At 37.3% G+C, this 27,191-nt stretch overlaps 2 protein-coding genes across 3 annotated transcripts in view; one reads left to right on the plus strand and one right to left on the minus strand.

The window, feature by feature from the left end:
- Positions 1-8,504, plus strand: part of MSH6 (mutS homolog 6) — a 26,866-nt gene extending 18,362 nt beyond the window's left edge. The window contains exons 4-10 of the mRNA XM_012755549.2: positions 94-2,632; positions 5,249-5,517; positions 6,300-6,417; positions 6,714-6,803; positions 7,733-7,887; positions 7,985-8,184; positions 8,334-8,504. Of these exons, the coding sequence (XP_012611003.1) occupies positions 94-2,632; positions 5,249-5,517; positions 6,300-6,417; positions 6,714-6,803; positions 7,733-7,887; positions 7,985-8,184; positions 8,334-8,415 (3,453 nt within the window). The 3' untranslated portion in view covers positions 8,416-8,504. The remainder of the gene's footprint in view (positions 1-93; positions 2,633-5,248; positions 5,518-6,299; positions 6,418-6,713; positions 6,804-7,732; positions 7,888-7,984; positions 8,185-8,333) is intronic.
- Positions 8,471-27,191, minus strand: part of FBXO11 (F-box protein 11) — a 91,289-nt gene continuing 72,568 nt past the window's right edge. For both annotated transcript variants that reach the window (XM_012755558.2, XM_076000724.1), the window contains exons 12-23: positions 23,022-23,239; positions 22,013-22,098; positions 20,786-20,880; positions 19,625-19,747; positions 19,457-19,542; positions 15,084-15,160; positions 14,569-14,712; positions 12,076-12,186; positions 10,985-11,092; positions 10,568-10,676; positions 9,872-9,970; positions 8,471-9,791 (exon numbers count right to left, since the gene is read on the minus strand). In XM_012755558.2, coding sequence (XP_012611012.1) covers positions 9,662-9,791; positions 9,872-9,970; positions 10,568-10,676; positions 10,985-11,092; positions 12,076-12,186; positions 14,569-14,712; positions 15,084-15,160; positions 19,457-19,542; positions 19,625-19,747; positions 20,786-20,880; positions 22,013-22,098; positions 23,022-23,239 — 1,386 coding nt within the window. In that variant the 3' untranslated portion in view covers positions 8,471-9,661. The remainder of the gene's footprint in view (positions 9,792-9,871; positions 9,971-10,567; positions 10,677-10,984; positions 11,093-12,075; positions 12,187-14,568; positions 14,713-15,083; positions 15,161-19,456; positions 19,543-19,624; positions 19,748-20,785; positions 20,881-22,012; positions 22,099-23,021; positions 23,240-27,191) is intronic.

Below are 27,191 nucleotides of genomic sequence, written 5' to 3' on the forward strand. Positions count from 1 at the left end.
GCTGTATGAGTCCCACCATAAAGTCAAACATAAGTGAAACTATTATTTTCTAATTTTGCTTTGTTTTTAAAATACTCTGTCCTTGCCTGGCAGGTAGGCACAACTTATGTATCAGATAAGAGTGAAGAAGATAATGAAGTAGAGAGTGATGAAGAAGTACAGCCTAAGACGCAAGGATCTAGGCGAAGTAGCCGCCAAATAAAAAAACGAAGGGTCATATCAGACTCTGAGAGTGACATTGGTGGCTCTGATGTGGAATTCAAGCCAGACACTAAGGAGGAAGGAAGCAGCGATGAAATAAGCAGTGGAGTGGGGGATAGTGAGAATGAAGGCTTTGACAGCCCTGTTAAAGTTGCCCGAAAGCGGAAGAAAATGGCTGGATATGGCTCTCTTAAAAGGAAAAGTTCAAGGAAGGAAATGCCCTCAGCCACCAAAAGAGCAACTGGCATTTCATCAGAAACCAAGAGTACTTTGAATGCTTTCTCTGCCTCTCAAAATTCTGAATCTCAAGCCCACATTAGTGGAGGAGGTGATGACAGTGGTCGCCCCACTATCTGGTATCATGAAACTTTAGAGTGGCTTAAGAAGGAGAAGAGAAGAGATGAGCACAGGAGGCGGCCTGATCACCCTGATTTTGATGCATCTACACTCTATGTGCCTGAGGATTTTCTTAATTCCTGTACTCCTGGAATGAGGAAGTGGTGGCAGATTAAGTCTCAGAACTTTGATCTAGTCATCTTTTATAAGGTGGGGAAGTTTTATGAACTATACCACATGGATGCTCTCATTGGGGTCAATGAACTGGGGCTTGTATTTATGAAGGGCAACTGGGCACATTCTGGTTTTCCTGAAATTGCATTTGGCCGTTATTCAGATTCCCTGGTGCAAAAGGGCTATAAAGTAGCACGAGTGGAACAGACTGAGACCCCGGAAATGATGGAGGCACGATGCCGAAAGATGGCACATATATCCAAACATGATAGAGTGGTGAGGAGGGAGATTTGTAGGATCATTACCAAGGGTACACAGACCTACAGTGTGCTGGAGGGTGATCCCTCTGAGAACTACAGTAAATATCTTCTTAGCCTTAAAGAAAAAGAAGATTCTTCTGGCCACACTCGTGTATATGGTGTATGCTTTGTTGATACTTCACTGGGAAAGTTTTTCATAGGTCAGTTTTCAGATGATCGCCACTGTTCCAGATTTAGGACTCTAGTGGCACACTATCCTCCAGTACAAGTCTTGTTTGAGAAAGGAAATCTCTCAGTGGAAACTAAGACAGTTCTAAAGGGTTCATTATCCTCTTGTCTTCAGGAAGGTCTGATACCAGGCTCCCAATTTTGGGATGCATCCAAAACTTTGAGAACTCTACTCGAGGAAGGATATTTTAGAGAAAAGCTAAATGAGGACAGTGGGGTGATGTTACCCCAGGTGCTTAAAGATATGACTTCAGAGTCTGATTCCATTGGGTTGACACCAGGAGAGAAGAGTGAATTGGCCCTCTCTGCTCTAGGTGGTTGTGTCTTCTACCTCAAAAAATGCCTTATTGATCAGGAGCTTTTATCAATGGCTAATTTTGAAGAATATATTCCTTTGGATTCTGACATAGGCAGTACTACAAGTCCTGGTGCTATCTTCACAAAAACCAATCAGCGAATGGTGCTAGATGCAGTGACTTTAAGCAACTTAGAGATTTTTCAGAATGGAACAAATGGTTCTACTGAAGGGACTTTGCTAGAGAGGGTTGATACTTGCCATACTCCCTTTGGTAAGCGGCTGCTAAAGCAATGGTTTTCTGCTCCACTGTGTAGCCCTTATGCTATCAATGATCGTCTAGATGCCATAGAAGACCTCATGGTTGTGCCTGACAAAATCTCAGAAGTTGTAGACCTTCTAAAGAAGCTTCCAGATCTTGAGAGGCTACTGAGTAAAATTCATAATGTTGGGTCTCCCATGAAGAGTCAGAACCACCCAGATAGTAGGGCTATAATGTATGAAGAAACTACATACAGCAAAAAAAAGATTATCGATTTTCTTTCTGCTTTGGAAGGATTCAAAGTAACATGTAAAATTATAGGGATTATGGAAGAAGTCATCGATAATTTTAAGTCTAAAATCCTTAAGCAGGTCATTACTCTGCAGACAAAAAATTCTCAAGGTCGTTTTCCTGATTTGACTATAGAATTGAACCGATGGGACACAGCCTTTGACCATGAAAAGGCTCGAAAGACTGGACTGATTACTCCCAAAGCAGGATTTGATTCTGATTATGACCAAGCTCTTGCTGACATAAGAGAAAATGAACAGAGCCTCCTGGAATACCTAGAGAAACAGCGCAGTCGAATTGGCTGTAGGACCATAGTCTACTGGGGCATTGGTAGGAACCGTTACCAGTTGGAAATTCCAGAGAATTTCACCACCCGTAATTTGCCAGAAGAGTATGAGTTGAAATCTACCAAGAAGGGCTGTAAACGATACTGGACCAAAACTATTGAGAAGAAGTTGGCTAACCTGATAAATGCGGAAGAACGGAGAGATGTATCCTTGAAGGACTGCATGCGGCGACTGTTCTATAACTTCGACAAAAATTACAAGGACTGGCAGACAGCTGTAGAATGCATGGCAGTACTGGGTAAGACTGAACAAGCTTGTTCCTCAGGCTTTGATTAGTAATGCTGTGACCCAATTGTATATCCCTAAATACAACAAAGTGTGTGTATATGTATATACACATTTTTTTTTTTTTTTTGAGACAGAGTCTTGCTTTGTTGCCTGGCTAGAATGAGTCCCATGGCACCAGCCTGGCTCACAGCAACCTCAAACTCTTGGGCTCAAGCGATCCTCCTGCCTCAGCCTCCCAAGTACCTGTGGCTACAGGTGTGAGCCACCATGCCTGGCTAATTTTTTGTTTCTATTTTTTAATTGACTGGCTAATTTTTTCTATTTTTAGTAGAGACGGGGTCTGGGTCTTGCTCAGGCTGGTCTCAAACTCTTGACCTCGAGCAATCCTCCCGCCTCAGCCTCCCAGAGTGCTAAGATTATAGGCATGAGCCACCGCGCTGGGCCTACAAAGTATATATTTTGATATACTGTGTTTCCCCCAAAATAAGACAGGGTCTTATATTTATTTTTCCTCAAGAAGACACCTTAGGGCTTATTTTGAGGAGATGTGTTATTTTTTTTAAGTATGGTACAACAATCTACATTTATTAAAATATAATTAACTCGTCTTCTTCTAGAACATCATCATAACTCTCCAAACCCTGAATTCCATCCTGAATTTCTTGCGACTCTATTTCCTTTAGAGCCATTGGTCCCAATCTCTCATGGTGAGCAATAGAGTTCTCATGGGACAGATGAGAAGGGCTGCTCGTCTTTACCACTCCTCTACTTCTTTACCACTCCTTGATGAAATGCAGGGGTTGTGCAGATACGCTGCGTAGCCACGCCCACCACTAGGTCTTATTTTCGGGGTAGGGCTTATATTGTGCAAATGCTTAGAAATCCTGCTAGGGCTTATTTTATTAAAGGGTAGGTCTTATTTTCGGGGAAACATGGTATGTATGTACTTGCTTCCTCACTAGGCAAAATGACTGGGTTGCCCACAGCAATTTAATAAAACTTGCTTTTATTTATTTATTTATTTTTTTGAGACAGAGTCTCGCTTTGTTGCCCAGGCTAGAGTGAGTGCCATGGCGTCAGCCTAGCTCAAAGCAACCTCAAACTCCTGGGCTCGAGTGATCCTTCTGCCTCAGCCTCCCGGGTAGCTGGGACTACAGGCATGCGCCACCATGCCCGGCTAATTTTTTATATATATATCAGTTGACCAATTAATTTCATTCTATTTATAGTAGAGACGGGGTCTCACTCTTGCTCAGGCTGGTTTTGAACTCCTGACCTTGAGCAATCCGCCCGCCTCGGCCTCCCAAGAGCTAGGATTACAGGCGTGAGCCACAGCGCCCGGCCTAAAACTTGCTTTTAATTCTTAATAGCCCTTTGGCCTTTCTTTAGTCTTGAATAATAGAACAAAATATTCATTTTGAAAAGAGTATTTAATATTATGTAAGTCAAACTTTAGACCAAATTTTATTTTTAATTAAATTTTTAAGTGTTCAATAAATGCTCTTTTTAAGGTGCTTTTTTGTACAGCAATTTAGGACTGTGTCTTTGTTTTTTTGAGATAAGAGTCTCACTCTGTTGCCTGGGCTAGAGTGGTCAGCCTGGCTCACAGCAACCTCAAACTCTTGGGCTCAGGTGATCCTCCTGCCTCCACAAGCCACCATGCCCGGCTAATATTTTATATATATATATTTTTTAGTTGTCCAGCTAATTTCTTTCTATTTTTTGAGTAGAGACGGGGTCTCGCTCTTGCTCAGGGTGGTCTCAAACTCCTGAGCTCCAACAATCTACCTGCCTCGGCCTCCCAAGGTGCTAGGATGACAGGCATGAGCCACCACACCCAGTCTAGGACTGTGTCTTGATCCATCTTTTAAATTTAGTTTTATTATAGCCTTTGCATTTTTCCATTTTTATTTCATTGAATCCATTTGTGTATACATTTCAAAGATTTGTCTTTTTCTTGGTAGCCAGATTGTCATACATTCTTTACTACATACAGTTGATTTTTAAAGCCCTGATTTATGCATTTACAATTTGGCAACATTTTCAGCTTCATATATAATTTCTTTTTTCTTTAAATGTCATCGCCAACATATCTGGAGCCTTTGCTGTTTTACAGTTTAGGTTTAGGTGCTGTTTTTTGTTTTTTTTTTTTAATACAGCAACCATAGTTTACTCAGATTTGTAAAATAAAGCTATTTTGATATGAACACAACCATGGAGTAGAATAGAATCCTTCTGTTTCAGTGTGCTCCATTTAGTAATTACATAATATAAAATCCTTCCTCAGCATGGGTATTCAAAATCAATTTATCTTCCTCTCAAGATTGTTTTAATATCAGTGTGCCAATTCTCAGAACATTCTTCTTCTCCCAAGAAGTGTTAGCCCTAGGATTATATCAAGTAAAGGGTAATATAGCATCTCTCTGCTGTATCTTCTAGCTTCCACTCAGCACTCTTGGTCCAGATGTTAGCAGCTAAGTCCTTGGGGAGGGGGGAGATCTTTGGGTTGACATTGGAAGCTATTTCTTATTTCTCATTGTAAGTGTTACCATAAAGATATTTAAAACACTTAATCTTATAAAACCCTCAAAATGATGAAGCCTCACTCTGACCCTCTCTTTCACAGATGTCTTACTGTGCCTGACTAACTATAGTCGAGGAGGTGATGGTCCTATGTGTCGCCCAGTAATTCTGTTGCCAGGGGAAGACACTGCTCCCTTCTTAAAGCTTAAAGGATCACGCCATCCTTGCATCACAAAGACTTTTTTTGGAGATGATTTTATTCCTAATGACATTCTAATAGGCTGTGAGGAAGAGGAGGAGGAAAACGGCAAAGCCTATTGTGTGCTTGTTACTGGACCAAATATGGGGGGCAAGTCTACGCTTATGAGACAGGTAACTGATTCTTAAGGTTTTGTTATCAGAAAGTTATTTATAACACTAAGAATGAATATATTACATATTTAGGTTATCATTTTCCAAACAGCACAGAGTTACCTGAAATTCAGTTAATGACTTAGAAGCAAGGGGAAACTACTTAAGGTTATAAGAAAAGAAATGTTGCAGGTTTGTCCCTAAATTAGACTAATTTGTAGAAACCCTTATAAAAGGGTTTCTTACTGAAGAAGAAAAGCAAATAAAGCTTATGACCTCTAGCAACTTTTGGGAACTGCTTATAGGGATGACATGATGGCCTTTTTGATATAATTATCTAACCTTTATACCAGGGGTTGGCTAGCCACAAAGGCTAAAAATGGTTTTTATATTTTTAAAAGGTTTTAATAAAAACAGTAGTATTTGCTGTCCTCCTCCCCACACCATATTATACAGCTGTTCACCAGATTTGCTAATGAGAGAGGCAGAATAGTGTGTGCAGTGGTTTCCAACATTTTTTAAAAAATCACTTTAAGAACATAGATTCATTTGATTTGGAATTGGTTCTAGGTTTCAATTTTAAGGAGCTCCTAGGTGATTCTACTCTGTAGCCAAGGGAATCACTAGTATAGTGGATTAGTGTGCAGGCTATGATATTTTGAAGGCCAGTTAGGCCTTAAGCCTATATCTCTTACCCTCACTTCTCTCCATTTTAGCAAATGGGTGTAAGAACAGAACCCTTCTTGTCTGTAGGTTTTTTTTTTTAATGCCAGTGGTAAAAGCCCTTTCTCCCTTATTCACAGGCTGGCTTATTAGCTATAATGGCCCAGATGGGTTGTTATGTACCTGCTGAAGTGTGTAGGCTCACACCGATTGATAGAGTGTTTACTAGACTTGGTGCTTCAGATAGAATAATGTCAGGTGAGTTTTTTTTTTCCACCTAAGGATTTATTATGTGACAATTCATTTAGAAGTGATAAAGACACTTGCCTTTTGTGCATAAGCCACTTAAATGTGATGTTTGATTTTTCTGGTGTTATGAAAAACTGACTGCTTTAGATATTTAAAAACATCACTTCTAGTATAAGAATTGCATAGTCTTTTAATGAGATTTAATCTTTTGTGCCACTGTGTAGCTCATGATAGATGAAATGGTATAATCTGAAAGATGAAGCTACTGTTAATATGATTTGCAAAATGATCTTTTTTTTTTTTAGGTGAAAGTACATTTTTTGTTGAATTGAGTGAAACTGCTAGCATACTTATGCATGCAACAGCACATTCTCTGGTGCTTGTGGATGAATTAGGTAAGGCATTTGAAGGCCTTTTTTTGCTTCAGACAATCTCACTTTGTTGCTCAGGCTAGAGTGCCATGGTGTCAGCCTAGCTCACAGCAACCTCAAACTCCTGGTCTCAAGTGATCCTGCTGCCTCAGCCTCCCGAGTAGCTGGGACTACAGGAATGCGCCACCATGCCCGGCTAATTTTTTCTGTATATTTTTAGCTGTCCAATTAACTTCTATTTTCAGTAGAGACAGGGTCTCACTCTTGCTCAGGCTGGTCTCGAACTCCTGAGCTCAAACGATCCACCCACCTCAGCCTCCCAAGAGTGCTAGGATTACAGGCATGAGCCACCGTGCCCGGCCTGAAAGCCATCTTTTAAAGTCTTGCTCTGTTGCCCAGGCTTGAGTCCACTTATCATTCAGTTTAACCTTCAACTCCCAGGCTCCTATTCAAACTCCTAAAGCACTGCGATTATAGGCATGAGCCCCTAGCTACGATGCCCAAACCTGAAGGCTGTCTTGAAAAATAGTTCGTATAAAGAACTATTTTTCGAACTATTTTTCTGGAGGATCATCCACAGGACATCTAAATATGAATGCCTTTAGAGCATGTACTCACAATTGTGGCACAGATCCATAGGTGGAGATAAAAGGTGATAGTATGAAGGAAAGGTTTTTAATTAATTACTAAGGCTTTAACTTTCTAAGCCTTATATTAAAGTTACAAGGATAATGAGAATACTTACTAATTCACTAATAGGAAGTTTCTAAACTTGACCAGTACTCTTAAACCCCACTCCCCAAGGGCTGCTAAGCAGACCTATTTAGCTTAATAGGTTTTAATATTCCATCCCTTTGTTGGGTTTTGTTTTGCTTTCCTTTGTTGAGGTCATCATTTTTGGGATAAAAGGCAGATTGTGTAGTATACAATTTATGCATATTTTACTTTCACAGGAAGAGGTACTGCTACGTTTGATGGGACAGCAATAGCAAATGCAGTTGTTAAAGAACTTGCTGAGGCTATAAAATGTCGTACATTATTTTCTACCCACTACCATTCATTGGTAGAAGATTATTCTCAAAATGTTGCTGTGCGCCTGGGACATATGGTATGTGCAGTTGTTTATTTGAAAATTGTTCAGTTTCTTGAAAGAATCAAGTTGGGTACTTATATTGTTAGTGCATGAATATTTTTCTTTCTTTAAGGCATGCATGGTGGAAAATGAATGTGAAGACCCCAGCCAGGAGACTATTACCTTCCTCTACAAATTCATTAAAGGAGCATGTCCTAAAAGCTATGGCTTTAATGCAGCAAGGCTTGCTAATCTTCCAGACGAAGTTATTCAAAAGGGACACAGAAAAGCTAGAGAATTTGAGAAGATGAATCAGTCACTACGATTATTTCGGTAATTATAATGGGATATAACTTCACCATATGGCTGACCCTATTAGGTTTCCTGGGAAAACGGGTTGGGGGACAATGATACACTGTGCAAAAAGCAAACTTAAAAACAAAAAAACAAAACGTTTTTCTTTTCTTTTCTTTAATTTTAAGGGAAGTTTGCCTGGCTAGTGAAAGGTCAACTGTAGATGCTGAAGCTGTCCATAAGTTGCTGACTTTGATTAAGGAATTATAGACTACATTGGAAGCTTTGAGTTGACTTTTGACAAAGGTGGTAAATTCAGACAACATTATGATCTAATAAACTTTATTTTTTAAAAATGACCATTTTTCCATTTTCTTTCTAGGAAATTAAACCCTTTTAATTCTTATCTACCTTCTACATAATGGTTATTGAATATTCCACAATATATTAAGTCTAGATGTTATGGTACATGCATACACTTTCAGGCTGTTTTATACCCACTGTCACCAATACACATAAATGGGGGAGGAAAAGCTATGAAACTGTATAGGGCTGTATATATACTTGTCTCAGCTTAATGCAGGAAATTGTTTTAATTTCCAGCAGTTTTGTCTAAACTGTTCAAAAAAAAACTATGAACAGAGTTCAAATACAGGACTGTTTTGAAGAGACTTTCTAAAGTGTACTTTAAAACATAGTAGTTTTTACCTTTCACAAAACTGAGTTACAAGAATACTTTTGTTTTACAGTGCATCCCTTCCTAGGAAGTCTCATTAAAACACTCACTTTTTCTAGGGGTGGCTTTGAATGCTGCACAGGGAAGGGAAGGAAATAATAGTCTTAACTTTTCTTAAAGGATACCAGAAACATTGCTGGATATAATTTAAGATTAGTGTTTTCTCTTTCATAGAAAGAACGTACATACTGGGACATGAGTACAGTTACAGCAAGTCTAGGTGTGCTAACAAAACAGGGCACATTCAAGTACAATAAGATTTTGCTTGAAATTAAAAACAAACTACATGAGATTAAAGCATTAAAATCATATTTCTCAATCTGAATACATGTTTAAAAAAATCAAAAGAAACGCAGAAGTGCTAGCTCACATTTTTACCATATTACAAAAGCAATTGGTACCCATGTCCATAAAGGCAGCAACAAAGCTGCTTGTCTATTGAAGATTACTACTGCAAATTGGACTGCATTCAATGCTAGTTGTAAAAACACCAGCTTTTCAGAAGTTGGTATCTGTACAAAATTGCAGCTTATTTCTTCACTTCTGTCCCTTCAAAAGTCTTTACACAGTAATGCTAAAACACCCAGCTTTGAGATCCTGAGTCAATATATTGCCACTTTCTTTTTGGTAGCTTGAGCTTCATAGTGTCAACTGACCTTGTGTATCCATTTTTAATACAGTCTCTTCCTGTAGCATGGGCAAATATTTTAAATCTTCTTCCAAAAAATGTTTTAAGTTATGATGTTAGAATGGCAGGACTTTATTCTTTAGGGAAGGAATTCAGTTGTGCTGCAATGTATTAGATTCTATAGGTGGAGCAGAGTCATATAGTGTATCTGTATCATGTGTAGGCTCACCAGCTAATGTACAAGGATTAGACAGTGTTCCAGCACCACAGTCACAGAAAAACCTAAAGCAAAATGAAAACCCAAAAATTAGGAAAAGGTAGGAAAATAATTGGGTAACATAGCAAGCAAATGTGCTACATACCTATCATGTCTAATAAATTCTACATCGTGTCCCTGATGGCACTTCTTAATGCAGTTCACACATATGGCATTTCGATCTGTGGTGTTACAAGTGTGACATCTAAAAAACAAAAGCTTATGTTATTTTTCTCAGACATGTCATTAAATTCAAAATACTGTATTTTGTTTATTACCCTATGACCTTTGGCTTGTAAGAAAAGAAGACCAAAACTGAAAATTTTTGTGGTTCCAGCCCAGATTAATTCTGAAAAGGAACTTCAATGGAATAAGTGAATTTCCTGTCCTCTTGTGTCTTCTGAGGAAAAGGAATGATTTGTAAGTTGTAGAAAGGCAGTTCAAACTTTTGGTTTAAAAAGCCTATCTAGTCTTTCTGGGCTGAATCAACTTGGGGAAAAGGGGAGTCAAAACTGTCACAATGATTGGGATATATTGAACACTTAATGACAGCTTTACAGTGAAACTCCTAAGAAAACAATGTTACTTACACTGGCCCACATTTTGAATGACATCTGTCACTGTAGTACTGCATTTTTCCATAATTATGGTCTTAGACACAGGATCTTCAAGGGGATTGATTATAGAAGTCAATGTGGACAATTATAAAATTTTCAGTTATATTCTCTTTCAACTGGCAAGCAGCATTTTGGAAATCACTACTTTCCCCTTTTTAGGACTCACAAATAATTTAGAAATATACCTGTAGAAATCATGCATGGGGTAGCTGGTATAACTTGATATTTTATATAAACATTGGCCTCTACTAACAGCCTTTTCTATGGCATCTTGATTGTTCATTATTTTGTTATCTGTAATGGAAGAAAGAGTAAGTAAAAATTATAGGATTATTCTAATAGAAGAGCCACTATTTTTAAGAGCTTTAAACGAAGCTAACCAATAAAGTAATTGTAAGAAATCAGCTTAGAAATGAATTTTCCTTGTGCAAAATACTCCAACCATTTAGAACCAAATAAAGGTTTCTTTCAAAATAGTTCTCTTAAATTGTTGCCAACTTGGAGAATGGCAGAAAGAATCAAGTTAAACAATGGCTTCTGATTATCATTCTCTTCTCATGGCATATTTCATGTATTTATAGGCAGAACAGACTCCAACATACCTTTCATTGTCACATTAACACCAGATGCTAAAAATAAGCCGCCGAACCGGTTGTTAAAAATCTGATTGCCTTCTAGTGTTGCAGTTGCATGATTTGTAATTTCAATACCTGAGGTAAAATTTATGAACAAGTAGATGTATCATTTTATACTATTTCTTAAAAGCAGCCTGAAATTAGCAAATGTAGTAAACTGGTTCTTTTATATAAAAAGTATAGTAAGTCTCTTAATGTCTAAAGAATAAAATGCAGATATCTGAGTCACTGACAGTAACAGTCACTTATCACTGTTAATGGCCGACTATCCTTGCTAAAGGAAGAAGTGATAGAGATAACTTTTATAAATGACATTTAAAAATTTTGTTGCAAACTACATAGAAGGGGATATTGCCCCAAAATATGTTTAGGTGGCAGCTAATTTAACATACTGAAAAGGAATTTCATTTACATATATATATACTTTTTTTTTTTTTTTTGGAGACAAGAGTCTCACTTTGTTGCCCAGACTAGAGTGAGTGGTCGGCGTCAGCCTAGCTCACAGCAACCTCAAATTCCTGGGCTGAATCAATCCTACTGCCTCAGCCTCCTGAGTAGCTGGGACTACAGGCATGCACCACCATGCCTGGCTATTTTTTTCTATATATATTAGTTGACCAATTAATTTCTATTTGTAGTAGAGACGGGGTCTCGCTCTTGCTCAGGCTGGTTTCGAACTCCTGACCTTGAGCAATCCACCTGGCTCAGCCTCCCAGAGTGCTAGGATTATAGGCGTGAGCCACTGCGCCTGGCCCCAATATATATTTTTTAAACATCTGTGTTTATGAGATGAGAGGGATTGAATTTATCTGTATTCCTAATGGTAGTAACAAGCCTGCATTTATACTATTCCAATTAATGTTTCATAATTACTGTTAAACAGTAAGAGCAATATTTCTTAGAAGTATGGCTTAGAGTAGAAGAATCCAGAACTTGATTAGGTGCTCTCCTAAGTGATTATTAATAGACAGGCATTTAGTAAAGCAAAAGAGAATTAATATATCCCAAATCAAACACTATAGAACCATAAGCCACAGGTAACAAAAGAAAATACAAACCTGCAGCAAATCCATCAAATATTCTGTTTTTCCTTAAGACTGGATGACTATTAGTGCTGATGAGAACACCTGCTTGAGCATTCCTGAAAATATCATTTTCTTCAAGGAGACCTATAATAAAATATTTCCTTAGATTAAGGCTAATGCATATAACAAACTTTAGTAGACTGGTGGTTATTAAGGTTTTAGTTTCTTATTAACTGCACTGTAAAATTCACAGGACTATTTTTTTTCAGCCAAAAATAAAGTTTATTATTCAGAGGTAATAAGGGTTTAACAAAAAAATGCTAAAATGACAGGTAAGAGCATTCTAACCAATAAACTCAAATTTCCATGATAGCAGCAACCATGTCTAAGTTTACTCACCACTTTATTCTCAGTGCCTGGTACATAGTTGATTCTTAATAATTCCTTTGAAATATTTCTAGAACTTTTGCAACCTGTTTTAGTTCAGGCAATCAAACCCTTATTATTTCTGGCCTTAATTACTGTAATCAGAATCATTCCCTGATCAGTTTCCTCTTACCATGCCCCTTCTCTGCTTTCAAACTACTGAAAGATACTTTTTCAAATCAAAGCCTTTAAGAATATTCTGTACTCTTTTCTTAATGTTGCTTCCTCTGGGGAGGGTTCTCCGTTTTCCTCCATCTTCTGGCAGTGTAACAATGATTAAGAGTGGGCTGAAGAATCCAACTTCAGGCCTTCAGATACTGACTCCACGACTTACTAGATCTGAGTGGGCAAATTACTTACCTTTCTCTTTGTCTCAGTTTCCTCAACTGTAAAATGGGCATAATAGCACTACTACAGAGGGTAAAATCTCTCTGAAATGACTCAGGGAATTCTTGGGATTTTCCCCTTTTCACTTTTTGGATATTAGTATTTCTAGGTTCCATCCCTGACTCTCACCCTCTACACATTCTTTGGGCACAACTATAAATGCTAATTCTTAAATCTGTTTAGCTTAGTGCAATCAATCACTTTGTGGGCATACCAACTGGGACATCACAAAGATAATTTTGATTTCAATATGCTTAAAACTGACCAGTTCTTCCTACATTCCTTACGTCAGTGAAAGGTACCACCCAGCAATCACCCAAATCAGAGTTCTGAGCATGATTCACTCTTCTCTCAACCGACATGTGACCCAGTCCTGTTTGGTTCTACCCTTTTTAATATGTGCCCCCTTCCTTCTCCCACCCTCATGCTGTATCACTTTAGTTCAAGCTCTCATTATTTCTTGCCTGGACTATTCCAAGTCCCTGTCTCTAATCATGCATACTTCCAGTACACTCTCTTCAAGTGCCACTGCTAAGATGGAGTCCAAACTCCTTATTGCATATAGAAAACCTCATGATTTGGGTCCTGTCCCTTCTCTAGCCTCAACTTTCAGTAGCTATATTGTCTGAATAAACCACTTTTGGTTTCCTTTTGACTTTTGTTTACAATGTCCATTAGATTGTACATTTTATGCATGTTGTACTGTTTTATTTACCATTACATCTTTAGTATCTATAGCACAGTAGTTGGTACAGGGGTGTTCAATCAGTATGTAAAGAACAAATGAAAGTAATAATATCTGGAATGGCCTGTTTACCCCCACCCCCAATTTACCATTGAGCATCTAGTAATACTTGGTTTTTTAAGACACAGTTCAAAAGCAATTTGCACGAACCTTTTCTCAACACCTTGCAAACAAAACCAACCATTTTGTATTGTGTGTCATCACTGTATCTTGTAAGGCTCCTGTCAGAAACATTGCTTTATTGAGTTCCAAGATTCTAAGCTCCTTGAGAGACTTATTAATGGAATCATAACTGGGCATAATATTAAATGTTGTTCGTTAGATTCTGGTATATTAGAATAATAACTAGCTATCCTCCCATATATGACATACATGTTCTGTTACTGATATTTCAGGCATAGTGATAGACTTGCATTTGACATTCTCCCCCAATCTCTATGAACACGTGTATTTGCAAGGGGCAGGTACTGTGGAACTTTTGACTCAAAGTGATTTGACCTTCTGGATACCAAACCAGGCACATCTTGGCTTCATTAATTCCATTCTCCAACATACACAGTTGAAAACAGTTACAAAAGCAATACCCGTTTACTACAGACATTTATAGATATTTACAGACCAATTAATTTCTCACACCTAGTTCTATTAACTTGACTTTGAAGTTTATTGTAATATCGCTATTCTGTATAAGTTTCAGAGAGAAAGTAAACAAATACTATCTTAAAAAAGGCTTACTGATAACTGGCAGAGTCAAGGTGGCTACAAAAGGAAAAGTATTGTAAACATTTGTCTCCTTTAACTCTAGGCACTAATCTAAACCCATCTCAACTTGATAAGGATTTATAATTTAAAATTTAATGTTACACCATTTATAACTTAGTATTAGTTGGCAATATCATTGATCATTAGAGATATGGAAGAATAATGGAAAACTGGGTTTTTCACTAATGCAAAATTAACAACAATACCTCGACCCCCATTAAATATACAGATGCCACCATCTCTTCCATCATGGATTTTATTTCTTCTTAGTGTAGGATTACTGTCTGTCTTAATCCACACTCCAGCCATTGCATTGTCAAATATTTCATTGTCTTCTATACAGCCTAGACCTATAAATGCAAAAATTTAGGTTATTTAGAAGATTTTTTTTTTTTTTTGAGACAGGGTCTCGCTTTGTTGCCCAAGCTGGAGGATAGTGGCAGGGTTATATTTCACTGCAACGCCAAACTACTGCACTCAAGCAATCCTGCCTCAGCCACCTGAGTAGCTGCGACTACAGGCACATGACACCATGTCCAGCTGATTTTTTGTAGACACAGGTCTTGCTCGTCTGGTCTCAAACTCCTGGGCTCAAGCAATCCTCCCACTTCAGCCTCCCAAAGTGCTGAAATTACAGATGTGAGCCACCATGCCCAGCCTAGAAGGTATATTTCTAAAGTCTATTACAAACACGGAGAAAGAGATGACAAATCAGACATACCAGAGTTATAAACTAGAATTCCACCATTCTGTCCTCCCCAGATTTTGTTGCGTCTAATTTTGGGGTTGCTTCCAGTCCTATGGATGAGAAAGAAAATAATACCATTTCAATAGTTTCTACTCTCATATCTCATGTTACATGAGGTAATAATGGAGAAATCCATATTAATCATAATAAGAATTAACATACTAAATAAAGTGGTTTAATTATGTTTAATCTTATATTTCCCACAGAACATACTTTGCTATGGATTATATTATTCCCAGAGAGTTTCCTAATATATAAACTGAGGGGATTAGATTAAATGACTGTTATTATTATATACTCTCCTCATATGTAAAATGAAGGGCTGAATTACGGAGGCATACCTCGGAGATATTGCTGGTTCCAGACCACTGCAATAAAATGAATATCTCAATACAGAGAGTCACAAGAATTTTGTTGTTTCCCAGTGCATATAAAAGTTATGTTTACACTATACTATAGTCTACTAAGCATGCAAGAGCATTATGTCAAAAAAAACAATGTATATAACTTAAAAATATTTTACGACTGAAAGATTGTAATGATCATGTGAGCCTTCAGGAAGTCATACTCTTAGCTGGTGGAGGATCTTGCCTCAAGGTTGATGGTTGCTGACTGATCAGGGTGGTGGCTGCTGAAGGTTAGGGTAGCTATGGCAATTTCTTAAAATAATATAACAATGAAGTCTGCCAAGTTGACTGACTCTTCCTTTAATGAAAGATTTCTCTGTAGCATGCAATGCTGTTTGGTAGCATTTCACCCACAGTAGAACTATTTTAAAAATTGTAGTCAATCTTTTCCAACCATGCTGCTGCCTTTATTGACTAAGTTTATATAATATTGTAAATCCTTTTTTATTTTAATAATGTTCATAGCATCTTCACCAGGAGCATATTCCATCTCAAGAAACCACTTTCTCTGCTCATCCATAAGAAGCAACTCCTCATCCATTCAAGTTTTATCATGAGATTGGAGCAATTCAGTCTCATTTTCAGGCTCCACTTCTTTTTTTTTTTTTTTTGAGACAGAGTCTCAATTTGTTGCCCAGGCTAGAGTGACTGCCGTGGTGTCAGCCTAGCTCACAGCAACCTCAAACTCCTAGTCTCAAGTGATCCTGCTGCCTCAGCCTCCCGAGTAGCTGGGACTACAGGCATGCGCCACCATGCCTGGCTAATTTTTTCTCTATATATTAATTGCCCAATTAATTTCTTTCTCTTTATAGTAGAGACGGGGTCTCACTCTTGCTCAGGCTGGTTTCGAACTCCTGACCTCGAGCAATCCACTTCTTTTTTATTTTTTGAGACAGAGTCTCACTCTGTTGTCTAGGTGAGTGCCATGGTGTCAGCCTAGCTCTCAGCAACCCCAAACTCCTGGGCTCAAGCAATCCTCCTGCCTTCCAAGTAGCTGGGACCACATGCGCACACCACCACACCTGGCTAATTTTTTCTGTTTTTAGTAGAGATGGGATCTCGCCCTTGCTCAGGCTGGTCCCAACTCCTGAGCTCAAGCAATCCTTCCACCTTGGCCACCCAGAATGCTAGGATTATAGGCGTGAGCCATCTTGCCCAGCCTACACTTCTAATTCTAGTTTTTTTGCTATTTCTATCACATGTGCAATTATATCCTTCACTGAAGTCTTGAACTCCTCAAAGTCATCTATGAAACTTGGAATCAACTTCTCCCAAACTCCTGTTAATGTTGACATTGTCAACTCCTCCCATGAATCACAAATGGTTTGTATGGTTCTTCCCCTAAGAGACAGGGTCTTGATCTGTCACCCAGGCAAATACAGTGGTATGATCATAGCTCATTATAGCATCCAACTCTTGGGCTCAAGTGATCCTCTCAATTCAGCCTCCTGAGTAGCTAGGACTACAGGCACAGGCCACCATACCTCGGTAATTTTTAAATTTTTTTGTAGAACCAAAGTCTCACAATGTTGTCCAGGCCGGTCTTGAACTCCTGGGCTCAAGTGATCCTCCAACCATGGCCTCCTGGAGTGCTAGGAGTGCTAATAGGCATTAGCCACTATGCCTAGCCACATATTTTCTTTTTTTTGACACAGAGTCTGGCTCTGTTGCCTGGGCTGGAGTGCCATGGCATCAGCCTAGCTCACAGCAACCTCCAACTCCTGGCCTCAAGCAATTCTTCTGCCTCAGCTTCCCGAGTAGCTGGGACTACAGGCATGCGCCACCATGCCCAGCTAATTTTTTTATATATATATATTTTTAATTGTCTAGATAGTTTCTTTCTATTTTTAGTAGAGACAGGGTCTCACTCTTGCTCAGGCTGGTCTCAAACTCCTAACCTTGAGTGATCCTCCCACCTCGGCCTTCCAGGGTGCTAGGATTACAGGTGTGAGCCACCGTGCCCGGCCCTTTCCAGAGGTTTTCAATTTACTGTGCTTCAGATCCATCAGAGGAATCGTCATCTACGGCAACTACTGCTTTACAAAAAGTATTTCTTAAAAAGATTTGAAAGACAAAATTACTCCTTGATCTGTGGAATGCAGAATGGATGCTGTAAGAACATCAATCTCCTTGTACATCTACATCAGAACTCTTAGGTGACCTAGTGCATTGTTATTAAGTAGTATTTTAAAGGGAATCTTTTTTTTTCTCTGAGAGAAAAAAAAGAGACCTGAGCAGCAGGTCTCAACAGTGGGCTTTATATTCAATAAAACCATCCTGTAAACAGATGTGCTGTATTCCAGGGTTTGTTTTTCTATTTCTACAGCACAAGCAGAGTACATTTAGAATAATTCTTAAGGGTGCTAGGATTTTCAGAATGGTTAATGAGCCATAGCTTCAACTTAAAAGTCACCAGCTGCATTAGTCTCTTAACAATAGAGTCAGCCTGCCCTTTGAAGCCAGGCATTGACTTCTCTTCTCTAGCTATGAAAGTCCTAGACGGCATCTTCTTCCAATACAGTATAAGGCTTTTTTGTCTGCATTGAAAATCTGTTGTTTAGTGTAGCCACCTTCATTAATTATCTTAGATCTTCTAGATAACTTGCTGTAGCATCTATATCAGCATTTGCTGATTCATTTTGTACTTTTATGTTATAGAGATGGCTTCTTTCCTTAAACCTCATGAACCAACTTGTGACAGTTTCAAAAGTTTTTTCTGTAGCTTCCTCACCTCTCTCAGCCTTCACAGAATTGAAGAGAGTTAGGGCCTTACTTTGGATTAGGCTTTGGCTTAAGGGAATGTTGTGGCTCGTTTGATATTCTATCCAGATCATTTAAACTATTTCCATATCAGCAATAAGGCTGTTTTGCTTCCTTATCCATGTGTTCACTGGAGTAGCACCTTTAATTTCCTTGAAGAACTTTTCCTTTGCATTCACAACTTGGCTAACTGGTACAAAAGGCCTAGTTTTCATCCTATTCAGGTTTTGACATGCCTTCCTTGCACACCTTCATCATTTCTAGCTTTCGATTTAAAATAAGAGATGTGTGACTCTTCCTTTCACTTGAACACTTAAGAGGCCATTGTAGGGTTTTATTAATTGGCCTATTTTTCAAGATTCTTGTATCTCAGGAAAGAGGGAGATCTGAGGAGAAGGAGAGAGACTGGGGAACAGCCACTGAATAGAACAGTGAGAAAACAAACAACATTTATGTTGAATAAGTCCGCAGCATTAATTATATGGGCACAGTTCCTGGTGTTCTAATATATTATAATAGTAACATCAAAGATCACTGATCACCATAACAGATACAATAATTTAAAAGTTTGGAATATTATGAAAACTACCAAAATGAGACACAGAGACACAAAGTGAGCACATGCTGTGGAAAAATGGCACTGATAGATTTGCTCTACACAAAGTTGCCACAAACCTTCAATTTGTAAAAAACACTTCAGCAAAGCTCAATAAAATGAGATATGGCTCTTTATGATCATTAGGACTACTAGACTTCCCAAAACCATGAAAACATAAGAAACAGAATGTAAGAAACTATTAATTTTACAGCAACAACATAAAAACAGAAGTTCCCATTTTACTGAGTGTCAATGATATGCCAGGCATAGTGAATGCAAAACTATTTATATATGGACTTCTACTCTTTAAGTACGAAGGAGCATATTAGTAGCTGATGTGACTCTCAAAGTGGACAGCAGTATATTGGAAATGAGCTCTAATGGCACATGTGCCATTGGCTTCTGTCCTCACCTACTAAGAAAAGCTAAATTCTGATAATTTAAGTCAAGACTGTGATAATGTGAATACATATTCAAAAGGGGAATAAAGATTGGGCATTAAACAACAAGGACATTTCTTTCACACACCCTACATACTCCCAAGTCTCTCCCAAAAGAAAGTCAAATGTGAAAACATTTACCTTATCTGAACCCCCGAATACATATGATTATAGATATCATTGTCTTCTAGCACTCCATGTCCATTGTCATAAAAATAAACACCAACCTAAAATTAAAAAAAAAATTTTTAAATGACAAGTGTTTACAAAATAACCCATTTCCCATCCTAGCATTCAAGCTAATCCTACCTGTTTGCCACTGTGTATCCGGTTTCTTCGCAGTACTGGAGTGCTGCCAGTTGTCACCCAGACTCCAGCCAGAGTATTACTATAAACTTCATTCTCTTCTATTACACCTTGTCCTTTTTCATGCTAAATAAAAGTTACACTGGTTACACTATATATCTTCTATAAGCAAGAAGTTTATATCATTATCCCCTTTATAGACAGTTGGGGAAAAAATTTCAATTTTTGTTTTTTCATCTGAGTAAGGAGGTAATGATAACATTCTTTTTATGTAGCCTCTACCTGAGTTTAAAGCTTCCAAAGTTTCTATACTGTTCTTTAAGTGGTTTTGTACTTTTAAATCTATCATAGTTAAGAGTAGTAGTAGCATTTAATTTTCTTCTTATTTCATTCTAAGATGTATAACAAACAGAAGACCTCTCATTTAGTAGTAAATAGTTATTTCAAACATATTTCTGGTGACATCACTTCAAAATTATAAGGTCTCATGTTCCCAAGTTTTTACTTATAGCAGAAAATTGAAGACATGGCCGTCTCTAGAACTGTAAATAAAAATTAAAAGTCACACCTGGCATATCAGGTGAACTTTTTATGAAATTTCCTATATTTTCTTATTTGAATCAATTATAATGGTTTCAAGTATCATGATGAGAGAAGACACAAGACCTAACACACAAAATTTTGAAAGACACTCAATTATGTCTCAAATTCAAATGAAAACCTGGCTTTTTTAGAAGATAATATTCAAGTCTAGTATTATTATTTCCAGTGACATTACAATTTTACTTAATGCTTCTGTAAAACTTCAGAGACTCATACAGTAGTCATGTTGGCAAAAGTCCACTGTAACAAATATAACTCAGACTGCCAATAAGTTGCTGTGTGTTTAGCCCATAGTGCCAACAATAAAGACTTTAATAAAAAGGTATATCTCCTATGCCTAAATTTAGACAGCTGCTGATTAAATTTTATAGAATACTATACACACAGTAAAATTAGAGGTCATTCAGATATTTGCAGGGAGAACAAGAGTCTTATTTATTGTCTAAATTAAAGATGGTCACAAATTCATACTCTGGAAGTTGAAGAGTAAAGAAACTAAAGAAGAAACTCTCACCCTTGCTTTTGATGCATGAATTTATGGAATTGTATTCATTAGCTTACCACATAAATCCCACCATGCTGGCCATCATGAATTTTGTTATGTCGAACAATTGGACAACTGTTTGTCCTAATCTGAATTCCTGCTAAGGCATTGCCTATTTAAAAATAAAAGTTACATTGTCAGCATTTGGAGCCTAGAAGAACACAATAAGAGTTCTACATTAGGTAGTTATAATTCTTACACTAGAATTTTAGTGAACATTAATAAGACAGAGTTAAGGGAATCAGGAGTGCAATTAGATGCATAAGGGTTGCAGGCAGTATTACACAGTGGTTAAGAGACTGGGTGGGACACGGTGGTTCATGTCTATAAACCTAGTGCTTTGGGAGGGTGAGGGGGGAGATCTGCTTCAGGCCAAGAGTTCAAGACCAGCCTGGGCAACACAGTGGAAACTCATCTCTACAAAAAATTTTTAAAAATTAGTCTGGCATGGTGGTGGTGTACCCTTGTAGTTCCAGTTACTCTGGAGGCTGAGGCAGGAGGATCACTTGAGCCCAGGAGTTTAAGGTTGCAGTGAGCTACGGTGATACCACTGCACTCTAGACTGGGAAACAGAGTGAGACCCTGTCTCAAAAGAAAAAAATGAGTAGAGACTCTAAAGCTAGGCTGCCAAGTTTTGAATCCCAGGAATTCTACTTTCTGTGTAACCCTGAATAAGTTATTTAACCTCTTTATGCATCTGTATACTGATCAGGAAGTATTTTTGTGTCTCTGTATCCTGATGAATATTTAACAGTATCTACCTCATAGGGTTGATGTATCACATGACTTAAGTTAAGCACCTGACACTTAGTAAGCATAATTTACGTAAGTATTATCCAGGTTAGTGTCAGAAGAGAAAGCCTAGGAACATACTGGTGAGAAGCACACAAATATCTAATTGCTGAATTAATGTTTTAAAGCTTTAATGAGGAATAAGTATTTTCTTTCTATAGTTAGTACAAAGTATACTAAACTACCACAGAAATAATTTATTAATTGTTAAACAATAGAGTGAATCTAAGGAAAACTGTAGGTACTCCTTGAGACTAGGGTTTTATTTATATTTTCATTCCTGGTATCTGGCATAGTGCCTGTGAATAAATATCACAGAATAATCTTTTATTGAGAATTTAAAGAAACTGGCTTAGTTCTCCCATTTGGATAGTTTCAACATGGTCCATTTTACTCATACAAAGAAGACAGGCCAAATCTTTAAGTTTCATAAAACAAAACCATATGCTTACCATAAATGTCATTTCCTTCAATAAGGCCTCGTCCATCACCAAAGATGTAAACTCCTCCTTGATTTCCATTAAATATAGAATTCCCCCTATAATTATGTGAAACAATAAAAAATAAGCATTTATGTAGCAAAGCTTACTTGTTTTATACAACTGTAAGGTCTCTCATAGTCATGTGACAAATTATTTAACTTCTATGGGCCTTAGTTTCTTAATGGTAAAATGAGACACTTAGACTAGATGATTTCTAAAATCTCTTTTAGTTCTTTTAAGATCTAAGGCTTTGGAAAAGCCAATTATTATCTGAGACAAGTAGCATTCCTGAAATTCCCCTCAAAACAGCTAATACATTCAAAACATTTTTTTAGCTGATCTAGGAACATTTGATGAATATTAACAAGATGGAAATCTCATAATCTACTCTCATGAAGTCAGTGGAAAATAAAATTTGACAATTAAAAATAATTCATGGTATTTGTTTAAATCATAATAGCTCTGTTCTGCAGTCTTGGTCAATACTTTTAAGACTACATTCATTTGCTTCCTTACTATGGCCAGAGGGGGCTATAGGAACTACTAAGGGAAAGTGACAGGTTGAAGTTTGAGTTTTTGATAATTTTAGTCTCTCTTTGGGATAGTTTCCTGAGTTATTCTATCTGCTAACTCTCAGAAAAAAAGAGAGAAGACAAATTCATTCAAGTTCTAAGGGAAGGTCACAGCCTTATGCAATTTGATGAATTTAAAATAAAAATTACAGCATTTGCAACTGTTCATAAAATGATATTGTACATGGCTTAGAACACTAATAAAAAAACAAATGGAACACCAAAAAATAAATATGCAATAGCTATTCTCATTCAGATGTGCAGACTTTAACTAGAAAATCTAATTTTACAATAGTCAGATTTCTAAGAAAAAGCTTTTATGAGTTAAAGCTTAATATCTTGATTTTTCTTATAAGAGAAACCCTAAAGTGAAAAAGTAATTTCCACCCATAATTATATGTAAATACCTTATTGTTGGGTCACTATTTGAGGTAATCCATACACCTGCAAAGTTGTTTGCATAGATTTTATTCTCTATGAATTGTCCTCTTCCTTTTTCATGGACATATATTCCTCCAGTCTGCCCATGGTGAATTTCACATCGAACCACTGTGGGGTTAGCATAGGCTTTTACTTCAAAGCCTGCTATCCTGTTTCTGTGTATGTTGCAACTTTCAAAGTAACCCTGAAAAATGCAGAAATTAAATCTGTAGGCAAAGGCTACTTTCCAAAAAAGAAATGCCATTTAAAAAACTTTTTAATGTATATCGTGTATCTCAAAATTAAGTATCAGAAATGTTGCAGAGTTAAGAATGAAAAGTAGATATACACTAAACTTGAAATAATAAAGATTTAAATGTTCTAGTAAAATAAAGAACACATTCTCTAATTAGTCTGAGAACATTCAAAGGCAGGAAAGAAAAACAGAAAAAGAGCTATTCAACAAATATAAATAAATAGCATTACCTATTAAGTATATATCCTTCAATAAAAGGTGGAAATCATTAAAGAAAATAAACTGGTTGCCTCAGAAATGTCCCAATAAATCAATTTCTAAATGACCTATAGGCCTGGTGCAGTGGCTCACGCTTGTAATCCTAGCACTTTGGGAGGCCAAGACCGGAGGATTGCTTGAGGCCAGGAGTTCGAGACCAGCCTGAACAAGAGCCAGACCCTGTCTCTACAAAAAACAGAAAAATTCACTGGGCATGGTGGCACAGGCCTGTAGTCCCAGCTACTTGGGAGTCTGAGGCAAGATAATTGGAGACTTACAGAAAGAGCAAAACAAAACAAAACAAGTTCATCTTCGCCCAATAATAGAGAACTGGCTAAATAAAATGTTTTTGAAGACTTATGATCATGCTATACATGTTAAATGACATGAACAGGTTTTAAAACAGTATACATTAAGTATAATCTCAATTTTATTTAAAGAATAACAACTTGAAAGATGAAACAAACATGATGAGGTGGTCATTATCTGAGTGGTGGAGTTATGGATAATTTTATCTTTCTTTATACTTTGAATTTCTTAAATTTTCTATTGTAGACGTATTTAATGAGAATAAAAGTTACTATAATACTGATATCCTTCCTAAAATGTCAAAGACTCAATCAAGACTGAATATTAAGAGAAAAGCAAGTTATTTATAAGGTGGCATTTCTAAGAAATATCTATTCAATACCCCTATTCTATCTCTCTTCAAAAAGTGAATGTGCTTGCTCTTTCTCTCTCTTTAAAAATCCTTCAGCACTATTTTTCTTACACTACTTCCACGTACTGCTTGCCTTGTACTATTTCTGTGTATTTGTTGTGTTCATTTCTATCTGATTATAAACTCCTGGAAAAAAGAAAGACTATTCTAACATCTGGAGCATCCACTCGAGACTATATACACAGCAAGTACTCAAATAGGATCTGCTGAACTTTTTGCCAAATTTACTAGAGATTAAAACAGGATGTAATTCTGAATACTTTTGACCCATCATACATTTAACTCTTTAAGAAAACAGATCTCTAAGAATAACATTCAGAAGTAGTTTTCAGGTTTCATTTTCTATGAATAAAGCACAAATTATCTATAAATTACATCTCTACATGTAGATTATAATATTTTTTGATTATGGGATTAAAGATAATAGCATCTTCAAATATTCAAGTTTTTTTTTTTTGAGACAGAGTCTCACTCCGTTGCCCAGGCTAGAGTGCCATGGCATCAGCCTAGCTCGCAGCAACCTCAAACTCCTGGGCTCAAGCAATCCTGCCTCAGCCTCCCAAGTAGCTGGGACTACAGGCATGCGCTACCATGCCCGGCTAATTTTTTCTATATATTTTTAATTGGCTAATTAATTTCTTTCTATTTTTAGTAGAGACGGGGTCTCCCTCTTGCTCAGGCTGGTTTCCAACTCCTGACCTTGAGCAATCCTCTTGCCTTGGTCTCCCAGAGTGCTAGGATTACAGGCATGAGCCACCATGCCAGTCCTTCAAGTTTTTTCTTGATTTTATAGTAAAAGCTAATGTACACTTGGGTGTGTGTGTGCACGCATGTGTGTATATATATATATTATTATGGCACAACTATCAAAAAAAAATGTTAGACTGTTTCTGATGTTTTTATCCATGAGGAGGAAGTTCAGTTAGTATAATTCTTAGTCTTTCTCTGCCAGAAGTTGAATGACACATCTAATTGGTAAACTTGTCAAAAAATAAACTGGGTATCATTGACTCAGCTTCATCATTTTTCCTCATGGAGGTGAGTTGCCCTTAGGGAGATACCTTCTGCAACCCCTCCATGAACCCTGCCTGTGACTAAGTGGACAAGCCTATTTTTTTTTTTTTTTTTCTCATTGATGACGATTTAATTTCCTCTACATTTTTTTTTTCTCATTGATGGACAAGCCTATTTAATTTTGGGATTCATTTAAACAGACCCATTTGGCTCTCATTCTTAGCTGTGTCCTCCAACTTAATCTTTATGTATGTATGTGTGTATGTTTAGAGACGGGGTCTCAATATATTGCCCAGGCTTGAGTGCAGTGGGTATTCACAAGTACAATCACAGTACACCACAGCCTCTAATTCCTATCCTCAAGTGATCCTCCTGCCTCAGCCTCCTGAGTACCTAGGATTATAGGAATGTGCCAGCGCATCCAGCCTCCTCATGCCACTTTATGACTTTAATTCTTTTTTTTTTTTTTTTTTTTTTTTTAGAGACACCCAAGTTGTGTTACATGACTTTAATTCTTAACTTGTTCAGAAACGAGGCAAGGAAAGAAGTCCTATTTATTGGGCACTGTTGAAGATTCCAGTAAGAGGCCATTGTCATGCCCTGGCTATGCTAGTTAAACATACAGCACTCGAACTTTGATACACATGGTCTAAACATTATATTCAAAGGCAGAGGATGCTCTTTCTCTGCTTTCTTTAGGTTTTGATTTTACATGTCATTACGAGAGTCAACTAGATAGATCCACAAGATCATTAAGGCAAAACAGCATCCCTCTCTCCTCATTTTCCCTTACCCAGAAGCCCCCCACTTTCAATTCTTTTAGCTGATTCTTTTGATTTTTCTCTGTATCTCTAAGTAACATATTTATATTATTATATTTTGACTTTTTAGGTATTATCTACTGACTTCCTATTGGGTGGAGATGAGAATTCAACTCTCCTATCCCACAACACACTTATACACTGTATCCTTCCAGAGTAGTTATAACTACATATTCTTTGCTGCACAATTTTACCTCTTTATTATGGTTTCAGTTAACGTAATTTTGCTTTAAAATATATTTTAATAAAATGCATCTATTTTGTTAAGAGATACCTCTAGTGCAAAATAATCCAATAATGCAGAACTCTAAGAATTTAGACAGAATTCTAAACCACAGAAGCTCTTTTAATTTTTTAAAAGTAAAATATTCTTTATTAAGTATGAAGTAAAAAGTGTTCAAAAGTTTCACCAGAAATTCTCCAAACAAAACAAAAAAAAAGTAGACAGAAGAAAATATGCTATCTTCATTGAAATAAACTTCTACAACCTCAAACTATAATCTATAATATACTTATCAAACACTGTGAAATCTGGATAAAGAGTAGGGTACGTACAAGCTAACAAATGTCACCTTACACCTTCAACAAGGAGTAGTTTTCCCCAAGTAACAGAAGACTGAGCCTGGCCAATAATCTTCTAAAGTAATAGAGATCTAGTGGCACGAGGAGGCCACAGAATAGAAAGGTAATATATTTTCACAGAAATAACTTAAGGCACAAGAGGTAAATCTGGAGAAGAAAACTAATGTGCAATTTCTCTCATCTAAAACTTACACTTCCTATCTAAGGGAGACTATACAAAGTGAAAGGAGGACAGCCAGCTCTTAACATGAAGAATAGGGGGTATTTGTCACCTGTGATGAGTTAAAATTCAGAAGTTTAATATGAATACTCCAAAAACTTTATAGCAATTTGCCACCCTTATGACATTTATTTTATTTTATTTTATTTTTTTTTTTTTGAGACAGAGTCTCGCTTTGTTGTCCAGGCTAGAGTGAGTGCCGTGGCGTCAGCCTAGCTCACAGCAACCTCAAACTCCTGGGCTCGAGCGATCCTTCTGCCTCAGCCTCCCGAGTAGCTGGGACTA

This window comes from Microcebus murinus, chromosome 3, assembly GCF_040939455.1.
Source record: "Microcebus murinus isolate Inina chromosome 3, M.murinus_Inina_mat1.0, whole genome shotgun sequence".
Classification (NCBI taxonomy): domain Eukaryota; kingdom Metazoa; phylum Chordata; class Mammalia; order Primates; family Cheirogaleidae; genus Microcebus; species Microcebus murinus.